The following is a 19,535-nucleotide window of genomic DNA, read 5'->3' on the forward strand; positions in this document are numbered from 1 at the left end:
AGCTGGCTATCAGATTTATCCAAAGCTATTTGCTCACACAAATACAAATGTATGAACAGACTAAAGCCCAAACACTGCAAACTGTACCTCTAAACCTGAGGAACCTGTGAAAAGTGTTGTGCATAATGATATGTTTTTCTTTTTTTCAACGAGTCCTTCTATACTTATAAATCAATCTTATTAAAGGATTCCACATAAGTGCATCTGCTTGGTAAACACGAGTTACTGCATTTAAGCAAGTTCAAGAGATGAGGGATTTGAACCTGGGCTCTCTTTGTGTTGCAACACCAGCATCACTGGACTGTATAGCTTGACTCAATACTCTCTTCAGACTGGTGACTTGAGGTGCATCAGAGTACAGTACATGACAAAATAACAAAAAGACCTCTCAGGGATTTAAGAATTTGACTTTAGATACTTCCCATTATGATTGCCCAATTGCCAGCTCTCACACCAACCTGAAGGGAGGAAAACCTGCAACACAACCAGAAGGAAAACCAAGACCAGTGAGCAAGGAGGGTCTTGAGGGGGGGGCCAAAGAGCCAGGTGGGTCGCAGCTAGTGTATGGCAGTGGTAGGTGGCAAGACAATACTGGCTAAGACTGTTATCAGGTACAACTTATGTTATACTACATAATGTTAAAATGTTGTTGGTCAGTAAGTTGTAAGTTGTTGTTGGGTGTTGTGTTAGTGACTGTTGGGTGACATGAAGAGTAGGTTGCTCAGTATGTACACAAAGTTGTAGGACTATTTCTGTGGCTTCCCCAATCCCAAAGAAAATAAAGAATAAGTGTACTCGTGTGTGTGTGTGTGTGTGTGTGTGTGTGTGTGTGTGTGTGTGTGTGTGTGTGTGTGTGTGTGCGCACATGAAAAGTCAACATTCCGGAAAACCAAGAAGACATTTGGTCTCATGCAGTGCTCAAGAAGTAGGAAGGTCAGGTCAGGCTAGGTCAGGTGAGGCTAGGGTCACTGTTTTCCTTCTCTGCTTGACCTGATCCTTCTATATTGCTGCCAAGACCTTATGGAAAACTCCTCATTCCAGTATGTTTTCTTTTCAGCACTTTTTTTAATGGAGTATACCCTCAATAGTATTTTTTAACTGTGAGTAATGAATTTAGGAATTTAAAATGTCCAGTGAGAAGAGTAGTGATGAATCATTATTGGTGATAGTGTAACTGTGATAGAAACAGTGAGTATCATTACTGGCAGGTCATCTCCCACGGTGCGCTGGTTCAGCAGTGTGATGGCCCCCTCAGGGATGTGTCCGCTGCGCTTGCCTTTGCTGCTTATGTCGCGGAATTCTTCAGAATACTCCTGCACACACATGCACAGGGCCAAAGAAATAAATAATAATGGAAAAAATAACAAAACAACATAACAACATTTACAGACAACACAAAATGTCTGCTTTGATCCACTGAAGGTTATAATGTGAGAGCAAAGCTGCAGAAGCATTAACTACAAAACATTAAAGCAATTAATTTATGTTAGTCTGAACAAAACAACACAAATAAGCTTGCCTAATCTTTGAAGAACAGTCATGAAGTTTAGCACAGCAATTAATCTCATGAACCAGGTGTTCTTTCATGCACATTTACACCTGTTACTATTACAAAATTTAGGTGAAGTGAGACAATTTGTTATCATTGGGATGGTGCTCTCCAAATGACAAAAGGATGACTGTGTTACTCTACACACAATAAAGCAACATTCTGCATCCCAAGATCAACTCAACAAAGTCACAAGTAATTTAACATTTGACCAATTCTACACTGAACTTTATGAAGTCTAAGGTTTTGCTGACTGGGCAAGCTCACACATTCATAGCAACATTAAAACACACAAACACACACACATACACACACAAACACACACACACATTAGTCCAAAACCAAAGTGTAATAAAGATAAAACATTAATTGGTCTACTCATGCAAATTTTGAACCTCACTAACCAAAATGAATATAAACTTGCTGAGCATCTAAAAATGATTTATGACTCATTACGCATGCTATGAGACAAACAACAAAATAGACAACAATTCACAATGCAGTGCAGGTAAAGCACCAACTTCTACTTCCTGGAAGCCAACACACACAAGCTGAATGACTGACACAATAAGACTGATATAGACAACAAACAAATACTGCAATACTGAACACTTACACTGACCATTTCAGGAATATTTTATTCTTCAAAATATTTTTGCTATGATCAACAATTGACTCCAATTAGTCATATCAGCTTATCATCCGTCTAGATACTTGTAATAGACTTAACATGATGATCATGAAACTTAAAAATCTAGCAATCAATCTGGAAGTCCACTGATAACCTAGACTCAAATAACCCTACCAAACACAATAATAAATAATAAAATAATAATAATAATATCACTAACCACTGAATGTTATTTAACTATCTAAAACCATGCCACATTGTTAACATTGAAGATTATCTGGTAAGAGATCTAGGAGCATCAAGTTGAGTCTATTACAGTGGACACGCTGCAGCACCACCAGCCGCTCCACTCACCTCAAAGGACGGCCAGTTCATGGGCATGTTGACGCCGTGGTTGTTGCTCCACCACTTCAGATCCTTCTCGTAGTCGGCATTGGCAACGGTGTGGTTGAACTCTTCATAAATCCGTGGCAAACTGTCACCAAAAGACATACAAGTCTAAATATCAAAACTAATATCCCTTAAAAAACTTCAGTAATTAATTTAAAGTAGCTAAAACTACTCTTAACCCCTTTCAGTACCGAGATGCATTTTTTACCCTGATTTTTTGGGTATGATTAGACAATTCTATTTGCATCAGGAAGGCTCTATGAAGGTCAAAAGATTAATGGCCAGAGTCTTAACTACTCTAATACCCCACATTAGTTTCTAAAGCTGTATAAAATCACCAAATAGTAAGAAGAATGAATATGGAAATGCATCCTGATACTCAAGAGGTTAAATCTAGAACATTATGAACCTTTACATGTCACACTTCTTTTTCATTTTACACAACAAAACACAGCAAGACACAGCAAGGTAAGTTAATCCTACCTGGGATCATTTGATATATTGAGGCATTTGTGGGTGCTGAAGAGCATATCCTTGAAGAATATTAACCTTTTTGATTCAGATTCCTGTGCTTTTTCAAATACATGAGTCATATCCTGGGAAAACAAAACCATACAGATGAGAAAGTCAACCAGAGATAAAAGCTTCACACTATAGCAGTCACCACTCCGTACTTACTGAAAAGCTTGACAAGATTCAACGTAATGTAACAGTTCCAATCTGTTTCATAGTCAATTTCTTTTCTCATTCAGACTCTTAGAAATTACTAAAAGCACAAACCTCGATATATTTAGGGTTAAAATCTGATATTTCTCTCAAAGATGCATCATACTTTTCCTTCCCTCTTGCCACCTCTTCCTTGGCCTTAGAAACTCGGTCCGTCAGTTTCTTCATCTGCAACGAGTTCATAGTTATTAGTTTTTTGTTCACTTGTACTGATACTTTCATCACCTACCTAAAACCAACCTTCATATATATATATATATATATATATATATATATATATATATATATATATATATATATATATATATATATATATATATATATATATATATATATATATATATATATATATATATATATATATATATATATATATATATATATATATATATATATATATATATATATATATATATATATATATATATTATATAAGAATAAAATCTGAAGGTTTTTTTTTTACTGGAGTAAGGAAGCCAAGAATTGTGATTTACTAAATAGTATCATGAACTGAAAATTTGACAATGCATATGTGAAGAAAATATAGACAAAGTTTTCATTTGATGTGCAACAAATCTATTCTGAAAATGTTTCATGTGCAAAAATGACCAAGAATTGTAATGTTTGTGGCAGTATCTATAGGTGAACCAAACAGACCCTTTACCAGTATCATTAGTATCCAGTGATACAAAATGCAAATCAGTGACTTACTTCAGACAAAATGCTACTGTGTGATAAGACTGATTAATATGTATATGTATACAGTTTATGAGTAACCTCTGAACGGTGAACAACAAAACTGTTAAGAAAGGTTACAATTATACAAAGCATCCCATATTTTAACATCACCAGTTACTACTGAATTTTAACAATAAACAATTTGAATTTTACAATAGAACGTGAAATATCTTCAAAGAGGAGTGTCCATAGTGTGTCGAGCATTACAGTACTTGCAGTGTCAGCAGACAAGAGGTGAGGGAAGGTGTGTGCTTACTTACTGTCATCAACTTATGTAGAAGAGGAAAGATTTTCATGTAAAAGACACATCATTACAGAGAACCTTACCTAACAATTATTCCTCATCTTTCATTCTATAAAATATCAAGTTACAGAAAAACTTAATTGATGCACAAGTAAATGTAACTCTCTATCATCTGATAATCAATTATTATTATTATTATTATCCTAATAAATATTTACTTATTCTATTTACTTCTCTGTTTATCCATTTCAGGTGTTGGTGCTAGTTTCTTTCACAATGAACTAGACAACACTTCTCATTTCTTTTCTTTCCTCCCTCTTGGAGACACCTGACACATGACACTCTTTCCTTACTGCTTACTACACCACCTACAGATTGGCTTTCTTTTCTCTTACAGATACTGAAAACTTCCTCCCATTTTTCTTGGATCAAGTTTGATACAAATGAACTGTGTGTGTGTGTGTGTGTGTGTGTGTGTGTGTGTGTGTGTGTGTGTGTGTGTGTGTGTGTGTGTGTGTGTGTGTGTGTGTGTGTGTGTGTGTGGCCTGTCCAAGGAGGATGAATGCTGCAGATCAGTAACATAACTATGGACACTCCTGAAGATATTACACATATCATTTACTTCATGACTGAAATGCCTACATCCCAAGGTAACATCTTCATCAACAATTGCAATGAACTGAACTACAATTCCCAGGCTCTCTGCAACATCTAAAGTAGAAATGCATGTCTGTATCAGCAAGTCTTCATGACATCAGTTATAAACACTACATAGTTACAAGATGAAGAGGAAAATGGCTTGGTCTAAACTTAGTCTTCATCAATAGCAGGATTAGTAGAGTAACGGCACACATAAATTCCAGGCAAGCCGCAGGAAAGCATGGGTAAGGAGCTGCATGGAGCAAGCCTCACTACAGCACACAGTGGGGAGGAGGGGTACAGACACTGGGTGGGAGAGAAAGTAGACCCTGATTCAGTATCACTACCAGTTGAAAAGTAGTACCGTTCGGATACTACGACGTGAACTGTGCTCACATCTCTACACATTGGGCTATGACAAAATAGTATTTAATTGAAAACAAAAATCATTACTAAATGATGAAGATGCACCTAGAGATTCTACATAGCTATGGATCTGCAGGTATAATGAAAAATAAAGAGTCAATGTTTCATCTTAGAAAACAGGATTTCTTTAAAAAATACCAATAGTGTAAAGAGGTGTTAAGAAAGAGAGGATAATTCCTTTTGCCAATAAGTCCATATTCATGCATGGAGTGAAGCCTGAAGCTGACTGGTCTGTGCTGTGGCCAACTCATAAGCTCTGTTGCACTCATTACTTCCCTCCTCCCTCCAAGCCACACTGTATACTGGTCAATAAGCATTCTGCACAGTGAAAGCATTATGCTTTTTAAAAATACAGCAATTACTGATGAGAGATTACTAGTTTTTTATTAATAAGTAATACTAATGTTTGCTGAACAAACATTTCTCAATAATGTCTGCTTATAACTGTTTTATATGAGTATCTTAAGAGTAAATATTCAAAACTGCTTTATAAGAGTATTTTAGAGTAAACATTCAAACGCCAGTGAATGAATGTTAATCAACGTCAGCAGTGATCTTTCATAATTTCAGTACAATTTCATAACCATTATCCCAATCCAGTTGTGATGCAGAACTTCACAAACCTACAAATGCCAGATAAGACCAGGCAACTTAATGATGGAAACATTGTCATGTTAAATATATATAAAAAAAAAAAAAAAAAAATATATATATATATATATATATATATATATATATATATATATATATATATATATATATATATATATATATATATATATATATATATATATATATATATATATATATATATATATATATATATATATATATATATATATATATATATATATATATATATATATATATATATATATATATATATATATATATATATATATATATATATATATATATATATATATATATATATATATATATATATATATATATATATATATATATATATATATATATATATATATATATAATATATAAAGAAAATCTTGTGTTACTTGTCTGGCATGTGTAGTTTTGTGGTCCTCATGAGGGTTAATAACGCATAAAGTTATGTGGGAGGTATGCAGTAAGTAAATGAGGTTGTTAAGTTTCATTAGAATAATTCTCCCATGATGCTTCATCAAACAGCTCCAAGATGCGACATTGGAGTGATCTAACTTGCCAACCATGCCTTGGTTATTGATACAACACAAGCACCTTAGTCACAACTTTCACTGAAATACACACCAGACTCTGCATGTTGTGTGATGCAGTTACCGTATGTGCAGGCTGGCACTTCAAAATTATGTCAATGTAGTTTGCAGTCTAGCTGTAGCATTTATAAAATATTTTGAACTAAATGCACTCCAAAGAAGTGAAAAAAACTACCCAACCATCAAATAATTTCATGAACAGTGTATCAAAGAACAAATCCATGCCACATCATGTTAGTTTGACAATTCCATCCTAGAAATTGTCAGTGGCTTCACTCCAAAAGTTAACAAATAAATAAAAAACAAAAAACAAATGTATAAATGAACTGGGTAAACCAAAACAAAATACCAAACATGTAAATAACACCGAAAAACTTCACTGTGCTTGAACGAAAAGTGGCAATACATTATAATGTTTATGGCAGAGCAGTTGGAATGCAAAGTGTCATGCAAGATGAAAACCTTACTGAGGCCAGAATTCTAAAAAAATAAATCAAATGATAACCAGTTTAGCATAAAACTGTAATATTGGAAGGTTTGCAATCACTTCTGATATTCTAAAGATGGAAGCTGATAATTCAGAATGAGGCCTCACTAGTATTCACCTCTCTTTCAGATCCTCTCAGAATTCAGGCCCAAGTATCCGTATGACTAGAGGGAGCATGAGAAAAAGGGTTAACTAATTCAGACAGTGAGGGTTCATCCACTCACTCCTGGCACTTCACTCATACCTTCATATTGTTGTGCTGTTCACACCAGAGGGGAAAAAAGAAAAGTAATTTATTCTAGAGGAAACAGAAAAAGAAAATCCTATTTTAAAATATAGCTGCTAAAGTGAGTCTGACAGTACAAGTGAGAGAGCAGTGGGGAATATTGCTGGCAGCCAAACATATCACTGAATCCTTTTGATATCAAGTAAATGTCACCCTTTTTTAATATCCCACACAGCACACACTTACTATTTCTCATTTGTATGTTTCTGTAGCCAAACTCAACATACATTTCAATGAAGAATAGTAAGTAGGGAACATTAACAAAAACTGGAGTGAACCCTTCAAGACAGAGGTGAGGTGAGAATGGCCCAGGTGTTGCACATACCTTACTGCAGAACACGATGGATCTAACAAGTTAGACAACATTCCCTGCCACTGCTCTCGGGTGTCTCAAAGCTTACAGTTCTGACTTTTACTGCTGGTATATTGTATTCATCAAATCAACAATAAGACTGCTGGATAAGTACTAGCCATTGGTATATCTCACTAGCATATTTACAGAATAATACTGCAATACAAGACTCAGGGTTAAACATACTCAGTACTCGACATAGATATTCTAACCACTTACCAACTGGAATCTCTGATTTTTTAATGTAAAGAAATAAAAAAAGTAAGTAAATAAATAATTACACAAAATAAAGAATAACAACAAGTCATGCAAAATTAAGGGTGAAAAAGAAAATTAAATGAGAAAAATAAATGTCACACACACACACTCACACACACACTGATGGAAAAAAAAAGAGACATTTTAGAAAAGATAAGTATGTCATTCTATTTTATGACTCACTATTGCTTTCTACTTGGCATAAAACATCTTATCATTAACAGACTCTCCAATATCACAAATAATTTCATTCTACTATCATGTTAATGTATGGAAACATGAACGTACACACAATTTTTTTTTTAAGATGCAAGAATGATACGGTTAACATTAAGGGATTTCACCGAGAGGGAGGGGAAATTATTCTCTTTTCATTACCCGAATGGAAAAGATATTTAATGCTAATACTAAAAAGACTGAAATGCTTCTAAAGAAACTGACTTAGAATAGTTGGAAGGAGTCAGTGACTGGTACACAAATCATTCATCAGTGGAAGAACCAGTGTCCCCTGCACATGCTGGGTGTTGTCTGGGGCTAAACAAACTATGTAGGTGGATGTTTTGTGCCAAGCCTTTGTAATTCACTGTTTGAGGGAAGGTTGGGTTGGTAACAGGAAACCATTAAAAAAAAATTCATCTCAAGGCCTACCATAACTACTATGCTGTTTTTCTTATGTTCCTGAAACAGAAATGTAAAGTGGACAATTGTATTCAGACTTTAATGAAAAAAATATATAATATATAATACAAAAAGGCATATAGAGAATGAATATATATATCTATATTGATATTGGCATCAAAAAGTAAAATTATCAAACCTCATTCAAACAAGTAAGTGTTGCCAAGATACAAACACTTCCATTCATCAGACTAACACTATAATGTTCCATCAATCACTGTCTGAACATATTGATGAGGCAGCCTCATGACCTGACGAAAGTGTTAGCCATGTGCTGTCTGCTGTCTAACATGTACCAATATCAGAGTGCAGGGTGTTACTGAGGATTTAAGCCACAGAAACATATTAATGTAACTAAATTCCTATACAAAGTAGTCCATGCTTTGAGTCCTAACAGTAATAAGGAGGAGAGGTGTTTGTTTGTGGGAAGAAGGTCACACCTCACCTGATCTGGGGAGAGAGAAGAGTCTCCACCGGCGTTCCTCTCCTGGTTTTGGGCCGATCGTTCATTTTTACAGGCACTGTGGTAGTCTGCCCGACACTTGTTGACCTTCTCAAAGAGTTTTGCCCAAGGCTTTTGTGCTTTCTTGAACAAGTCCTCAATGTCTTTCTTTTCCTTTAGCTGGCCCATCATGGACTGCAGGAAAACATTCACACTTCAGCAGAGTCAACATATCCATCAAACAACACAATAATACATGAAAGGAAACAATTAAACCAGCAAAATTCACCTAATGATCTAAGTGAATTCTCAATTAATTACTCTAACAACTAAAATCACAGTAAAATAAACAAGATAAAATCACAAAAACCTGCATAATCTGTTTATGATTGTAAAGGTCTCTCCTGCCTTCCTGACTGCTTCAAAAGAAAAAAAAAAACTCTTATAGAGTATTTATAAATATAAACCATTACAAATACGTTGAAATATGAATCTTTATGCAGCCAGACTGATCTGAACACACAGTTGCACCAAATAGAGTGTGCTTCTCATCCACCTTTCCATATCCATTGTTGATACTTTCCTTCATGCCTCAGAGGTGCAGGGAGAGGCTGGCAAGGTAACACATCTCTCAATGCAGCTCACAAGAATTCTTAACAATGTCTATCAGACAACCTTACCTTGTGATAGTTGTCTCTCTGCCACTGTTTGATGTTGCTGTGCACTTCATTCATCAGGTTCTCCTTGACGTGGGTATGCAGCTCGTACCGGTGTTCAGCCTCCATCAACACTCCCTTCCACGCCGCCTCTGTCGTGCCATACTCTGGACCTGTTGCAGCCACATGCAAGGAAGGGAGAGAACAAGATCTGTGTCTACATCAACTAATACACAGTTCACTTAAAAAAACAGAATGGTGGTTTAATAAAATTCCCTTAACAAATGAATGAACAAATATTGAGAAAATAATAATAATAATTAGCTTTGGAAGAAAAGATAAAAACAATTTCAAAGAACACATACATACACATATCATACTTTCAGTGGGACTACAACAACAGTATCACTAAAAACAATGACAAGGTGTTCCGTCAAATTCCAGCAGATTGTATTCAAATGAACTTAGGACACATTCCCAGATCATTGTGACCCAACCAACCTCTGAAACAACAAAGTCAAGGACTATTTGTAAAGAATTTTGAAGAATGAGCAACAAACAAGTCTTGCCTTTTTCTATAATGTTGTTCCATTTCTTTGCCCATTCCTTGAGACTCTTGGCGTACATCTTCTCAATCTCCGCTCTCTCCGACACGAGTTTCATCAAGTCGTCGCAAAGTCTGTTGCCATCTTCGATTCTTTTGGTCGTTCTTTTGTAGTTACCAATCTGTGGAAATAACGTTAGTATTATAACAATGTATTTTTAAACATTTCTGATCACTTGAAGGACACACAGACAGTCACACTCACAACACACACAAATAGGAGGATGAGATTACATACAAGTGTTCTGCTCATGCCAAGAAGCAAAGTTGCAAATCCTCAGCTTACACCTCACTTCTTTTCACTGCAATACCCAGCCCAGGATTGGAACCCCAACTATCTCTTGATTGAGAGGTATGAGAGAAGTAGTAGTAAAGGCAACTAACCTCCCAGAAGGAGTCTGTGGAGGTGTATATGGCGTTTTCATCGCTGTGGTGAGACATGGTGGTGGTGCACTGCCAAGCTGCCCTGCCACCTGCCTACCTGTCCTGCTGCTGCTGCTGCTGCTCTCCTCAGGGAGTGTGGGCCTCTTGCTCTCCTGAAAAATGACAAAAATTAACTGATTGCCAGCCCATCATTACCTCAAACTCATCTCCACTTCTCACATGAATACATAATGGAAATTAAGAATTTGCAGAAATCTGTAACAGTAACATTTGCAATATCCTAAGTTCTTCACTATTGTGCATGTGATTTGCTTCTTTGGGGTGTCCTGCAATGTTATCAAAATTATATCTGTTGGTTCAATCATAAATCAAGCAGCAATACCCACAGAAACTGCCAACCCTGAGGAAACTGAGAGAGAGAGAGAGAGAGAGAGAGAGAGAGAACGAACACGGACACAAACATTACTAAACTTAACCTAAGCTACACATCTGAATCCTGAACCATCTCGCAAAATGTAATCAGTCACTCTGCGCGCTCCACACACCAGCTGGACAAGACGCAATGAATTTATGATCTCCGTAACGCCCCTGACTGACTGACCGAAACTGAAGTCACTGAACGATGAAGTAAATAAACCAGGCAGGACATGAGGGTGACTGACTTTTTATTCTTTTATGCAGGAGCAAGAGGGAAATTAGCCGGAATGGCAACAAAATATAAATAAAAAAAAGACCCACTTGAGTGCTGGCTTCCTAGAGATAAGTGAAGAGTATGCCAAAACTAAAGAATAAATGTCTTGAAACTGAGGTTTGAAGTAATGAATCGCCGCTGCATCTGATCCGAGTGAAAGGACGGAATGGATAGCGACTACTGGAGCGAGGAGGGACTTGGAAGAATGCTGTGAGAATAGAATGGACAAGGGCAGAGGAGCAAGAGAGCAAGATACCGGTGGACAGTACAAAAGGAAAGAGAGGAAGGAGAGGTGTGGGTACTATTATTGCGTCACTAGTCATTACGTCACTAGCGTCGCCATTGCCAAGGTCACCTCACCTCCTCACCTTGGCCTTCCTCTTCCCTAATGCATTCCCTTCCTGCACATCATCCTCATTCCTCCCCTTCTACGGCGCTGTCTCTGTTACGCTGGCCATTCTCTCTCACAGCCTAGCATATCTCTCTCTCTCTCTGCCTTGCTATCATTACCATATCTTTTTTATCTTGTTTTCCCGGTTCAAGTGCATTAAGATGGCAGTACAGGTAGACATATTTACTTTTTCAATACACTAGAATACATTTTCTTTTGTTTTCTATTCAATAATTTTCAATTTGAATGTTTTAGATTGTTCAGAGTACGTTTAAGAATGTTTCGGTGATTTGAGTGCATTTTAAATTGTTTTGGTGTGTCTTGAGTGCGTTTAGATCGGTTTGGTGTGCTTTGAGTGTTTTTAGATTGTTTAAGGTGTGTTTTGAGTGTTTTTAAGATTTTTTCGGTGTTTTAAGTGTTTCGAGAGTGTTTAAGAGTTTTTCATGGCTACCGTTTTTTTTTTTTTTTTTAACTCCTCCCAACTGCACAGCAACTTTTCTTACCCTGTTGCAACATAAGAGGTCTATCATGTTATGCTCTCGGCCCCTGACGCGCAGAGCCGAGTGTGTTGTGCAACAAATCCGCGCCTTAGGCCCCGAGATGTGATTTCACTGTCAGGGAATGCTTGTGGGTGTGACCGGGTGTGTTTGCGTGTATGTGTGTGTGCCTGGCCTATCTCTGGTACCTTTCCTAGCAAGACACGGGTGCTATTTTCAGACACCGTTAGTACCTTATATTCTACTGTGTTGAGAGAAAAGTTTAGAAAAGGCTTCGTTTTTCTTTTCTTTCAATCTGCAGCATTATCAATTCCTTACAGTGTTTCACGATTTAAATCTAAGCAGGTCACTTTACAAATGGCAATGACATTTAGACCCGTATTAAAAACGCTTTGCTCTCTCACCACGGCTATTTTCCAAGGCCACAGAGATGGTTAGCGGGGTTTTCAAGAGTGCTTCTACAGTTAATGATATAGAAAGCTTGTCACTCTGCCTCTAGAACCACAAAAACACCTTTAAAAACTCGAGCCAATTTAGATCAAGCCTTTTGAAATAGTGGAGGTGAAGCACAGGAGTGATTGAGAACACGAGTCTTTCCGCCATTATCAACCTTTCACTATTTTCGTGCATATCCGGAGAAAACAGCGTCCCTTCACGTACCCAACATTCCTCGCACACGCGCAGGGACACCGTCTATACTTAGCACTCATAAGCAAGCACGAGGTCGTTTCAAGGTCGCGTTTCAAAGTCAGAAAAACAAAACAACGAAAGTGGAAGTCACAGCGTCATCTACCTCACCTATACAGCGAGACAGAGCGAGAGACACACGGGGCCGTCTTGCACGTGACAGCGAACACTTGCAGAGGCGTGAACAACTATCAATATACTAAAGAATGACTTGCTGTGTACAGTACGACTGCCGGGAATGTTCACCGCCATGTGGGGAGGAAGCGTCGCGTTTATCAGCTGAGATAAAACAGCTAACACTCGCACACACTCGCGTCACACCACAGGGATTTCTCACCGCCAGATTATTGTACCGAGCAAGTCGGCACAGAGTAGTGGTGGAGCCAAAGGTCGCGCCAAGGGTGAGAAATGTTACGCTTTCCGCCAAACCAAACACCTGCACACGCCCTCCTTTCCTCTTCCCGATACACATGCTGACTAAATTAATTGCCCACGTGTAAATATTTAAATTAATCCCTTCAGTACCATGACGCGTTTCCATATTCATTCTGGTTACTATTTGGTGATTTCACAGCTCCAGAAACTTATGTTGTGTGATCAAAATAGTGAAGACTGTGGTCATTAATCTTCTGACCTCCATAGAGCCTTCCTAATGTAAATAATATGGTCTAATAATTAACAAAACTCCAGATAAAAATGTGTCCTAGTATTGAAGAGGTTAAGAAAGTCTGTTTGTCTGTCTGTCTGTTTGGTCTGTCTGTCTGTCTGTCTGTCTGCAAGGCTCACCAGCGTGGAATGGTAATACAGGGAGTGGGTAATACCAAGTTTCATATATAGTTGTGCTTATCACGACCCCACCACCACCACCACCACCAGATAAAGACGAAACACCTGCAGCAGAGGAGGAGGAGGAGGAGGAGGAGGAGGAGGAGGAGGAGGAGGAGGAGGAGGAGGAGGAAGAAGAAGAAGAAGAAGAAGAAGAAGAAGAAGAAGAAGAAGAAGACCACCAGAAGAAGAAGAAGAAGAAGAAGATCAGCATCATCATCATCATCATCATCATCACCACCACCACCACCACCACCACCACAGGAAAGAAAAATAAGAAAGAAAAAGAAGAACCACTAGCATTAAATAAAGAACTCCTCCCCCCTCTCTCTCTCTCTGGTCGCCACTACAACAAGAATGAACAACACAATGACCTCATCAGGGCGGCCATCCAATCAACACTACTGCAACCAACACAATCTCCACCACTACATACCAAGTGACTCACCCCACCTGGCCAGCCTCCTCCTCCTACTCTCCATGTTCACCTGTGTCACCGGAAGCAGTACACGTGAGTCACCCTCCATAAGAAGTTAATGGGATATGAGCAATGTGAAAAATCAAGAGAGTGGGATGGCTGGAAAAAAAAAAAAAAAAAGCTGATTTGGTAAGTTTGGGGAAGTAATTTGATATGGAATGAAGGAGAAGAAAGGGAAGGGGGAAGGAAATGGAAAGTTGCACATGTAAAAAAGGGAATTAAGAAAGGAAGTTGGGACATGAAGATGAAGGAAATTAAAAACACTTGACATGATGAGGAAGATAGGGGTGGTGGGAAGGAAAATGGAGAGAAGTTAGACGTGAGAAAAAAATGATAATGAGGACCAAGAGATGGAAAAAAAAAAAGAAAAGAAGAAGAAAAGAAAAGAACAAGAACAAGAACAACAAACAATACAAGCCATCAGCAAAGAAAAGATCGAGGCAGACGTGCAAATAATGAGAAACTAGCAAGTCGCAATTTTTCCCTTGATTTTTGGGGAATAATTAGACGATTTTATTGACATTAGGAAGGGTCTATGGAGGTCAGAAGATTAATGGCCACAGTCTTCACTATTCTAACCCCCACATGAGTTTCTGAAGCTGCATAAAATCACTAAATAGTAACCAGAAAGAATATGAAAACGTGTCATGCTACTGAAGAGATTAACCCCTTCAGTACTGGGACGCATTTTTACCTTGAGTTTTGTGTACGATTAGACCATTTTATTGACATTAGGAAGGGTCTATGGAGGTCAGAATATTAATGGTCACAGTCTTCACTATTCTAACCCCCACATGAGTTTCTGAAGCTGTATAAAATCACCAAAATAGTAACCAGAATGAATATGAAAGATTAATGGTGTCAAGACATTTGTTCTTTTTATGGAGACTACAATTCCAGTGGGCTATTTTTCTTTTAATATTCATCTTTTTGCCCTTGGTATAGTTCTCCCTCTTACATAAAAAAATAACAATAATGAAAACTTGTCCAGGTACTGAGATGAAGGGCAAACTAATGACAAGAACCCCACAAAGACAATACACACACACAATACTTAGCGAGAAATTGACCCCCCCCACAGGCCCTTCCCCCTTACTCATCTCCCCAGTGGTAATTAGAAGCATTTCATTCAGCAATACACTGGTGGGCGACAAAGGACCTACCCACAAAACCCACTGAGTAAACAACACACTGGAACATTATTAACTGAACACACACACACACACACACACACACACACACACACACACACACACACACACACACACACACACACACACTTTCCCATATCTATCTCTCTCTCTCTCTCTCTCTCTCTCTCTCTCTCTCTCTCTCTCTCAAGGATGGTGCAGTCCCTCCTTCCCTTCTTGTCAGGAAGACCTCAACAAGACCTCATTCTCTCTCTCTCTCTCTCTCTCTCTCATTGCGTGTTGGGCAAAGGAAGGGAAGGGAAGGGAAGGGATGGGAAGGGAAGGGAAGGGAAGGAAGGGAAGGAAGGGAAGGAAGAAGAGAGAGAGAGAGAGAGAGAGAGAGAGAGAGAGAGAGAGAGATCAGGTAAGGGGGCAAAATCCATCCGGTCTCTCTCTCTCTCTCTCTCTCTCTCTCTCTCTCTCTCTCTCTCATCTTCCCTATTTCTCCCCTCTCTCACACTGCATGCGTCATTCTCTCCGTTCAATGCCCGACCTTTACACACACACACACACACACACACACACACACACACACACACACACACACACACACAGGAGATGGTCAACCTTGTTCTTCCTCTCTCTCTCTCTCTCTCTCTCTCTCTCTCTCTCTCTCTCTCTCTCTCTCTCTCTCTCTCTCTCTGACAGGAGTGAGGAATGGCATAAGGAGAGAAAAGTTTAGTGGGAGAAAAGTAGGGAGAGAAAAATGACTTCCGCACCATCTCTCTCTCTCTCTCTCTCTCTCTCTCTCTCTCTCTCATCACTATTCAACACCTATTTATATCACGTTATTTAGCTTATCAAAAGGGCCAAGGCGTCTGTTGCTGCTTGTTTTTCCTTTGTATTCATGTATGTTCTTCTTTTCCCCTCTTTCCCCTTACCAGCAAGTCCTCCCGAGACGTCAGAAGGGGAAACAAGGTGAAGGGGTCTTATATATGCATTTTCCCCTCTTATATTCTTGTTGTAGTTCATGTTGTGTTCGTGTGTGTGCGTGTGTTCGTGGGGGAAAGGGAATGAGGGTTGTAAGATGAGAAGAATGAAAGGGACAAGAGAAAAATGTAGGACAAGGTCAGGTTATATTTCTCTCTCTCTCTCTCTCTCTCTCTCTCTCTCTCTTTCTAAAGTGAAGTTACATTAGGTTAGGTAGCGGTAAGTGTGTGTGTGTGTGTGTGTGTGTGTGTGTGTGTGTGTGTGTGTGTGTGTGTGTGTGATTCCGGTAAGTGGATGAAAGACAAGCTTAATGGTGGAGAAAAGGAGAGGGAATGAATAGGCTTAGCGAGGGGGAGGCGCGAGAGAGTGAGTGATGAACGGCGAGCGGGAGAGGCGAGTGAGAGTGAGGGAGAGGCGAGGGAAAGGTAAGGTAGGTGAGTAAATGGGAGAACAGGTGAGTGGGCGGAGGTGGGCGGAGTAGGGGCGGAGGCGGGCCGAGTTTAGCACACAATGGAAGGGACACACACACACACACACACACACACACACACACACACACACACACACACACACACACACACACAGAACCATATCATCGCTTCATCTGAACACAAGGCACGGAGTACAGCAAAACAAGCGTAACTCAATGAAAAACAGCAAAAACAATAAAATGAAAGAGAAAAACATGAAGCCCAATAACATAATCACAAATACAAACGCTTACTTCAGTTTAGTATTATTGCAGTATAGGGACACTGATACCACCACCATCACCATCACCACCACCACCACCACCACTACCACCACAAAAACAACAACTACTACTACTACTACTACCACTGCCTAACATATACCTCTTTTTACCCCCTTTTTTTTTTAATTTTTCCTTACTCCTCCATCCTCATCTATTTTACTCCTCTTCCTTCTCATCTCCCTATTTCTTTTTACATTTTCTTCCTAACTCCTCCATCCTCATCTATTTTACTCCTCTTCCTTCACATTTCCCTATTTCCTATTCATTTTCTCCCTTACTGCTTCTCCTCATCCATCTTACTCCTCCTCCTACGCATCTTCTGTCTTAAATTACACCATACATTTCACAGACACCATAAAAATTCCACGTATATATCTTTTCTCCCTATTTCTATTCCCATTTACTTCCTTACTACCACCCCTCCAATTTACTCATCTCCCTTCACATCTTGTCTTATATTACACCACACACTTCACCGGCAGCATGAATATTCCACGTGTGCTTGTATACACTTAGCAAACAAGTGGCGTTCGTACCGTGACGCGGGAAGCATTACTCAGTACGTTTACAGAAGCACAGAACGTCGTGTCGTGCGATGGAGGGTTTGAAGGAGAGTGAGAAGGGAAGTGGCTAGGAAATAAGTGCAATACGACCCAGAAAAATAAGGGAATAGGTAATGAAAGAGCAAATATGTGAAATAAGTGCTAAAATATTGGGTTTAGCTGTTTCTGGGGAACACTGGAGGAGTGTGAGAAGGGAAGTGGATAGGAAATAGAGCACTTTGAGACAGAAAATAAGGGAATAGGTAATGAAAGAGCAAATAAGTGAAATAAGTGGTAAAATATTAGGATTAGCTGTTTCTGGGGAGCATTGGAGGAGTGTCAGAAGGAAAACCAGGCATAAAAAACATTCCTAGTCTGTAAATAATGGCAATAAGTATTAAGGGAATGAATAAATGAACAGCAGGTTAAGAAATTCACGAGCGAGAGAGGAAAAGAAAAACGTGAGTAAGCTGAATGAATAAGTTAGCACATTACTGAAAGAACGACTGAAAAAAAGAGTGAAAAGATTAAAGAAAGAAGTAACTGTGAGTGAATGAATTGAGTGAATAAAGTGAATAGCATATAAAAAACATGTACGAATGAATAAATGAATGAAAAGGCAACAGGAGAGAAAGATTCGTGAGTTTATAAGAGAAAATGTTAGAGAGAGAGAAAGATCCGTGAGGGAATAAGGGAGTTTGACCCATGGGTAAGTGAGTAAGAGTGTGAATGTGTGAATCAATGAGTAAAGGGTAGGAAGAAAGACCCATGAATAGAGCCAATAGGAAAATAAGAGAGAGAATGAGCGAGAATGAGAGAGAGAGAGAGAGAGAGAGAGAGAGAGAGAGAGAGAGAGAGAGAGAGAGAGAGAGAGAGAGAGAGAGAGAGAGAGAGAGAGAGAGAATACCAATAAGGGAGATACGTGAGAGAGAAAGAGATAGAAGGATAAGTTTTACAGTTGAGAAGTAATTACTAATTCAGAAATGCGACTGAATGATGCAGTGAAGGGAGGGAAGAATACGTGAGAGAATGAGGAAGAAGAGAGAAAAAAAAGACGATTACATAAAGTCACGAATAATTGCAAGAGAAATAGAAAGATATGTGACGTTATGTAATTTAGCACATACAGCAACACATTTTTACACTTAGAAGGCAATACAACACTCAATTCAAAATACAGGTGTAGTAATCATAATAACACCTTTTTCTTCCTTCTTTTCCTCCTCCTCCTCCTCCTCCTCCTTCCCTTCCTCGTCTCTCGCTACACCAAACGCACTGCAGATGAATGCTAGGTGTAAATAATGATAATGGTGATGGTGATGGTGATGATGATGGTGATGGTGGTGGTGGTGGTAGTGGTGATGATGGTGATGATGATGGTGATGATGATGGTGGTGGTGATGTTGGTGATGATGCCGTTTTTCCTCTCAAGTTATAATGAATCTGTGTCGTATCGTATAATTTCGTTTCTGTTTGTGTCTTCCCGATCAATAAGCCTTTAGCCTTTAATTACACGACACACACACACACACACACACACACAACCGCATCCCTCCGTGTGTGTGTGTGTGTGTGTGTGTGTGTGTGTGTGTGTGTGTGTGTGTGTGTGTGTGTGTGTGTCTCTCTCTCTCTCTCTCTCACTGAGCGTGGTCGGAATATTAAACACAGCTCCCCCTACTAAGCTTCCCCTCCCCCTACCATCTTTACGACCCCTCCCCCTCTCTACCCCCTAATCCATCTCCCATGACCCCAGCCCTAACCTGCTGCCCCTACCTACCTGCTATGCCTCCTCCTCCTCCTCCTCCTCCTCTTTGCTAACCCTCGACTCACACCACAGCATCTTCCC

At 39.0% G+C, this 19,535-nt stretch overlaps 1 protein-coding gene across 13 annotated transcripts in view; it reads right to left on the minus strand.

Annotated features, from left to right (window-relative positions):
• Positions 1 to 19,535, minus strand: part of LOC123509344 (protein kinase C and casein kinase substrate in neurons protein 2-like) — a 135,029-nt gene that overhangs the window by 9,194 nt on the left and 106,300 nt on the right. For 4 of the 13 annotated variants that reach the window (XM_045263573.1, XM_045263576.1, XM_045263575.1 and 1 more), the window contains 10 exons: positions 10,705 to 10,856; positions 10,286 to 10,442; positions 9,741 to 9,889; positions 9,064 to 9,255; positions 8,589 to 8,618; positions 7,289 to 7,303; positions 3,351 to 3,464; positions 3,054 to 3,166; positions 2,535 to 2,655; positions 1,203 to 1,313 (listed from right to left, as the gene is read on the minus strand). In XM_045263573.1, coding sequence (XP_045119508.1) covers positions 1,203 to 1,313; positions 2,535 to 2,655; positions 3,054 to 3,166; positions 3,351 to 3,464; positions 7,289 to 7,303; positions 8,589 to 8,618; positions 9,064 to 9,255; positions 9,741 to 9,889; positions 10,286 to 10,442; positions 10,705 to 10,761 — 1,059 coding nt within the window. In that variant the 5' untranslated portion in view covers positions 10,762 to 10,856. Of the gene's footprint in view, positions 1 to 1,202; positions 1,314 to 2,534; positions 2,656 to 3,053; positions 3,167 to 3,350; positions 3,465 to 7,288; positions 7,304 to 7,901; positions 7,914 to 8,588; positions 8,619 to 9,063; positions 9,256 to 9,740; positions 9,890 to 10,285; positions 10,443 to 10,704; positions 10,857 to 13,076; positions 13,188 to 19,535 lie in introns of those variants that run through there. The other 9 variants (XM_045263584.1, XM_045263585.1, XM_045263580.1 and 6 more) reach the window with 7 other exon arrangements.

Source organism: Portunus trituberculatus, chromosome 27, assembly GCF_017591435.1.
Source record: "Portunus trituberculatus isolate SZX2019 chromosome 27, ASM1759143v1, whole genome shotgun sequence".
Classification (NCBI taxonomy): Eukaryota; Metazoa; Arthropoda; class Malacostraca; order Decapoda; family Portunidae; genus Portunus; species Portunus trituberculatus.